A 6,506-nucleotide genomic window follows, 5' to 3' on the forward strand; every position below is an offset into this window, starting at 1 on the left:
GTACATTTAGTGAACACATTTATGTGTGGGGTACTATGCTAGGCACTGTAGATACTCGAGGTAGGTTACCGTTATACAAATTTTACAGATGGGGAAACTGAGGCACAGTGACATGAAATAACTTGCCCCAAGGTCACTCAGCTAGTCTGACTCCAGAGCCCTTGCTCCTAACCACACTCCATGACACCTCTGCGATGCTGTCTTACTTACGTAGTCCCATGCCGTATCTCCCCGAGTGCTGGACACACGATTAACAGAAACACCCCTAGGCTGAATCTTCCCTTTCCGCTCTAGGCTACCGGATCTGTGGTTTCTATGAGGGAAGATGACCCCAAAGAGCCACTAGGTGGCAGCAAGGAGCCAGATTCCGGCCTCCCCGTGGGAGGGAGAGAGGGAGGAGTTCACTGTTAGGTGTATTTAGTACGGCTTGCACCAGGCACTTCACGGACTGCACATCTTCCCACTCTACAGAGAGGAAAGGGTACTAAGGTTCAGACAGGTTGACAAATGCCCAAGGTCAGGCAGCTTAGAATACTAGGACCGAAGCCAGGACTGGCAAAACTCGGAGCCCATGCCAGTTCTCAGGAGAAATAAACCCTGGAACGCCTTCAGCTGCGTATCTAAGTCCAGGCTCCTCGGTCCCACTGCCTCCTGCCCTCCCCACCTCAGGCTCCTTCGATCTGAAACCAGTGCCCCCAGCGTGGTCATGGAAGATGGTCATGGAATCCACATCCACTGAGATGGACGGAAACTGTCCAGAGAGTTCTGACGGTGTCCCCGTCCAACAGCTGTCACCTCCACACCTAAAACACACCCCCCCGGGGACGGGGCCTCTCTGTGTGAACCGTCTCCTGCGAGTGCAGCAGGGGTGCACGTGGCTGCGGGTGCATAGCCCATGCATTCCTGGGACCTCCCGGCGTGGCCACCGCCACAGTGCAGGGGCTTGAGGGGCAGCACGGGGACCGTCACGTCTTCGGTTCCAGGGTCTGGTGATGTTCCTGGCTGAGTCCATTGGGGTGCTGGCTTCAGAAATGCCTGGGGTGTGTCTCTGAGCACTGCTTCTGGCCTGCCTCCCAGATGGCCCCATTGCTCCCCCAGTCCCTCCCGAGGCTCACACAGCCAGACCAGGTCCTCTGAAAAGACACAGCATCTTGGGTTTATTTGGGGTTGGGCACTGCAGGTTCAGGCACAGTTTGTTCCTGGGTAGAGTCACAACTGCTCCTCTCAGCTCTCTTGGCACTTCAGGGGCTGCCCCTGCAGGTCCCCTCCCCACGTCCCCGTTTCCTGCACACACGTCTCTTCCCCCCTCCCTGCTCCCCGAGTCTCATTCTTTCACCAGCCTGTAGATATGGTGCTGAGCCCCATGCTCACTGGCTGACACCTCGAAGACATAGGCGATGCACAGCAAGGTCTCCTGGGTGTCTCTGTTGGTGACCACCTGTGGCAGAGAAAAACACAAGGGTTAATAAGGCCCCGGATGAGGGCACGCCATCGCTGCTACCCACACACAGACTCCAGCCACACCCGCGGCACACCTGCAGGATGGTGAAGTTCTCCAGCACGCTGTTCATCATGTACTTCTCGGGGAGGTGCTTCAGCTTGTGGATGAAGTTGATCATGTACTCACAGAGCGGGGACCGGTGGATGCGGTAAGAGTAGTGTCCGTTCTCATAGCGAGCATACTCTGTCTGCAGGGCCCGGGGACAGCAGCTTAGAATCCCATTCTGACCACCTTCGGCCCAGACCCAACTCCATGGGAAGCCCCAGGACCCAGACCCAACTCCATGAGAAGGAAAGGCAGGAGGCCTAGGGGCCCTTAAGAAAAGAGTCACCCCTAGCCAGGGGCAGTGGCTCACGCCTGTAATCCCAACACTGTGGGAGGCCAAGACAGGCGGATCACCTGAGGTCAGGAGTTCAAGACCAGCCTGGGCAACATGGTGAAACCCTGTTACTATCAAAATACAAAAATTAGCCAGGCACGGTGGCACGCGCCGGTAATCCCAGCTACTCCGGAGGCTGAGGCAGGAGAATCGCTTGAACCCGGGAGGCGGAGGTTGCAGTGAGCTGAGATCATACCACTGCATTCCAGCCTGGGCGACAGAGTAAGAGTGTCTCACACACAAAAAAAAGAACAGTCACCCTGTTAGGTTGGTGGACATTAAACAAGACCTCCTTCCTCCACGGGTGACCAGCAGGAACCGGGGATGGCAGGAGGGGAGCTTAAGGAGACACAGGAGCAGTGGCAGGAACCTCTCAATCCTGGCTGTACATGAGGACACCACGGGGGGTACACAGGGACCCCTGGGAGTCTGGTGGTGATCATGTAAGTTTCCATATCTACACGCACGCATGCACGTGCACATAGGAGTGCATATAAAGCGGTGAAATCTGAACCAGCTTGATGGACTGCATCAATGTCAATTTCCTGGGTGTCCACTTTATACTCTAGTTATACAAGACATTGCCAGGGCAAGAGCTGGGTAAAGGGCACATGGGATTATGATCCCAAGTGGATCCACAATTATCTCAAAAGTTTTACAAGATTAATTAGAAATAAATAATTTGGGGCACTTTTTAAAAACCAATAATGCCTGGACTCTACCCTAGATTGAGGGGTGCTGAATGGGTTTCAGGCACTGGTGTGCTTCCAAAGCTCCCAGGAGACTGTAGGGTGCAGCCAGGTGGAGAAGCACTGGGGGGAGGAATGTCTCTTCCCTGGTGCTGGCCTGACATCTGGCTGCATTTGGCATGAGGAAGGTTATCAATAACTGATAGGCTGTGAGAGTAGGACTTCATGAATTCAGACCAATCTGGGGACAGGGTGAGGAGAGGGACGCAGACCGGCCTGCATGGCGAGGAGGTCTGGTTTAACAAGTGTGTGGGCGGCACAGGGTCCCAGACTCTCAGAGCGCACCGGTGTTTTGGGTTGGAGGCCTTCAGTCCCAGCTCCTTGTCACTGTCACTATGCAGCGGGCCCAGAACACAGGGTGCTGCAGGAGACTGTGTCACGGAGAGTGAAGATAACCTGGCCCTTGTTTAGAGATAAACGGAGGATTTTATCACAACCCCCCAAACACCCACCGGAAAGCAGGGTGGCTGGGTGAATGTGTGCTCCTCATCACTGTCCTGCTCTGCCCTGGGCCGGGGGGTTAGCAGAGTGGGAGAAACCACCGCCTAAAAGGCAGGCCTGAATTTTCTGTAACGTCCACTAGAGCGGGATCTCCAGGTCACCCACAAGTAGAAAATCAGGGAAGGAAGAGTTTCAGGCATTCATGAAGCAAAGTAAGCAGGGAACAGAGATCCTAGGCACCGAGCCCTGCTTCTGCACTAGTAAGCTGGGTGACCACGTGCGGGCGGTCGGGGGAGGCCTTTGCTTTCTCTGGGCCTCCACTGTGAAGCCAGAGGGCTGGACTAGGTAGATGCCCCAGGGCCCGGCCTGTGCTGCGGCTCTGATCTTGGAGAGGACCGGGGGTGCCTGTAAGGACGTGCTTGCAAGATCCTGAACGGGCAGCAGTGGCTCTGGGGAGCGCCCCTCACCCACCAGGGTGGCCTCCTACCTCAACTTTCTCCACCACCTGCTTGCCGAAAGAGCAGACCTTGGTGGAGCAGGTGATAATCATGTTCTCGGGGCTCTCATACTGGCTGGAGACCCCATAGAAGGAGCTGCCTTCATCCTCGATGTTGGTATTGAGGTCTGCCTGGAGGGAGACAGGGGGAAGCCGAGGGAGGGTCAGCAGGTGCCGCATCAGACGGGAGCATCAGGGAGACCTCAGGGTCCCGGTCCCGGCTCTAGGGCTGGGAAGAAATCAGACTGAGGGTAGACAGTAGGACGCTGGAAAGCTTCCACCATCCTCTACATCTCTGCCTGGTACAAAATCAGGTCATGTTGCCTAAATCATGGGAAAAGAGTACACTGGGAATGGGACCCACACAGTTTCAGGCCACTGCTGCCTGCCCAGATACTAACACACCCAGCAGGTGGGAGCCCCAGATTCCATCTTTAAGACTTCAAGTTTCATAGTCTAAGACTTTGTTCTTGTTAAACTGCAAAGGTTTGAATCTCTATCAGACAGCTCTATTTTAGTTTGAATGCATCTAGCAGAATCGTTCCAGAGTGAATTTTGATAGTGCAGGAAGCATGAGAACAGAAAACCACGGCAAGAGACTGGCAGGGGGGAGGGTGGAAGGGGTGAAGGGTGCTCCTGTCTCATCCTCCTTATCTCCTCTGAGGGAGATCCGATCGATGCTCCCTCAGAAACGGCTCTGGGGCTGGCTTCTTGCCCCTCTAGGCACTGCGGGGTCCTGCCACCTTGGATCTTTTGACATCTCTGCTTCAGCCTCCAGAGCAATCTCCCCAGCGCCAGCTGTCCCTCCCTTTGGTTCATACTCTTAACGGCCCTGGGAGTCTCTTCAGAAGACAAGTCACTGCACCATCTCATTGAGCCATTTAGCCACAAGGGACAGGAGTCTTGGTCCCTGGCCTGGCTCACAAGGCTCTTCACAGGCCCAGCCACTGGTCCTCTAGGTCAGCTTCTCACCTTGCCTCAGACAGGCTGCTCTTCCTTCCCCTGATAAAAGCAGAGCCCAGAGGGCCTCCTGCTGGATGTCGGGCTGATCTGAAACTTCTCTTCTAGAAAAGGCAGAGTAAGACTCTGTGCCGATCTCACACCCACAATCACAGCCTCAGTTTTATCCATGAGGGGTCCTGCCTGTTAGCCTTGCCCAACGCCACCCAGCTGGTGAGTGAAAGATCCAGGTCTTCAGGCTCCAACCCCACGACTTGTCCCAAACCAGCAGAGTGCCACAGCGAAGAAAGGAAGGCACCACACAGACAGTGTGGTGCTTTGGGGACTCTGAGGCAGGAACTGTATTCCTGAAGCCCTACACCTCTTAGGGGACCCCATGCCCAGAACTTCAGCCCCACATCAAACATCTGAGCCAAGGGTGCTAAGAGAACAAGTCAAGACTCAGAAACAATGCACAGGCACATTACAAAAGGCTTATTCTCAGGGGAGGCCAGTCCTCCCACCCACACCCCTGGTCTGAAATCACTGCCAGCTGCACCCAGAGCACAACCCTAGGAGTGCAGTAGAGCTTCAGGCCTTGGTCAAGGTTCTGACACCAAGGACTCTTCTGTGCAAAGATGAGGGGATCCCTAGAACCCCAGGAAGGTTTTGGCCAGATTCAGAGCCAGGCACCAAGCAATTCTACTACTGGCCATGAGGGGACGCTCAATCATTATTTTTCTCTCCTTTGGAGACGTTTTCCCTGAGAGGACCTTTCTCTAGACTGGCGGGGGGTGTTGATTGTCTATAGCACAATAGAAACATTATATAGCCACAAAAACCGCTGAGAAGGACATGCATTTATTATCATGGATGACTACAAACACACTGAGTGGGAAAGCAGGCTACGGAGCAGAATGAGGGTGGGTTATGTTTATGATGAGGAAAAAAAGGTTGTTTTCATGCTGAAACAGAATGGCATATGGTTCAGTGCGTCTGCCTCGGCTTTGAGGAGGCCATTAGGGAAAAAGAGCATTCGAGTCAATGCTCAGCCTCTGAAACAGAGAGCAATGCTTACCCTAAACACCCTCCACTCCCAGCCCTGGGCTGGCCTCAGTCTCCCCAGTCTGTCTCCATCTGTGATGCTGGGAGGGAGGGGATGACACATGGCAGGCAGGGTGCCCAGGGGGCATGGCAGAGGTGGCTGAAGCCTCTGCCGGGTGAGATTTCACTGTGGCTGTGACTGGCCCAAGGTCTTACAGGCAAATGTAAGGCAAATGGGACCAGAACCTGGGCTTTTGGGTTCTGTCGCCCAGGCTGGAGTGCAGTGGCCCGATCTCGGCTCACTGCAAGCTCCACCTCCCGGGTTCACGCCATTCTCCTGCCTCAGCCTCCCGAGTGGCTGGGACTACAGGCGCCCGCCACCTCGCCCGGCTAGTTTTGTATTTTAGTAGAGACGGGGTTTCACTGTGTTAGCCAGGATGGTCTTGATCTCCTGACCTCGTGATCCGCCCGTCTCGGCCTCCCAAAGTGCTGGGATTACAGGCTTGAGCCACTGCGCCCGGCCTAATTTTTATTTTTTGAGACGGAATCTCGCTGTCACCTGGGCTGGAGTGTGGTGACGCAATCTGAGCTCACTGCAACTTTTGCCTCCTGGGTTCAAGCGATTCTTCTGCCTCAGCCTCCCAAGTAGCTGGGATTACAGGCACCCACCACCACACTCAGCTAGTTTTTAGTTGAGACTGGGTTACACCATGTTGCCCAGACTGGTCTCAAACTCCTGGCCTCAGGTGATTTGCTCGCCTCAGCCTCCAAAAGTGCTGGGATTAGAGGTGTGAGCCACTGTGGCTGGCCTAATTTTAGGTTTCTGAAGTCTATCCTTTTCATGACAGAGCTTTTGTGTATTATTCAGTGTTGAGTTTAAGAAAGAAATAGCACTTAAGGTTCTCATTTGTTGAGGAAGATTTTTTTGTTTTTTGTGTTTTTTTTTTTTTTTTTTTT

The 6,506-nt window shown here is 54.2% G+C and overlaps 1 protein-coding gene across 3 annotated transcripts in view; it reads right to left on the reverse strand.

The window, feature by feature from the left end:
- Positions 1–1,132: 1,132 nt before the first annotated feature.
- The window catches only part of TEAD4 (TEA domain transcription factor 4), an 85,057-nt gene continuing 79,683 nt past the window's right edge, over positions 1,133–6,506 (reverse strand). For all 3 annotated transcript variants that reach the window (XM_017862943.1, XM_017862935.1, XM_017862951.1), the window contains 3 exons: positions 3,558–3,698; positions 1,536–1,688; positions 1,133–1,438 (listed from right to left, as the gene is read on the reverse strand). In XM_017862943.1, the coding sequence (XP_017718432.1) occupies positions 1,325–1,438; positions 1,536–1,688; positions 3,558–3,698 (408 nt within the window). In that variant the 3' untranslated portion in view covers positions 1,133–1,324. The remainder of the gene's footprint in view (positions 1,439–1,535; positions 1,689–3,557; positions 3,699–6,506) is intronic.

The sequence above is a fragment of the Rhinopithecus bieti genome, unplaced genomic scaffold, assembly GCF_001698545.2.
Source record: "Rhinopithecus bieti isolate Rb0 unplaced genomic scaffold, ASM169854v2 scaffold_2654, whole genome shotgun sequence".
NCBI lineage: Eukaryota > Metazoa > Chordata > Mammalia > Primates > Cercopithecidae > Rhinopithecus > Rhinopithecus bieti.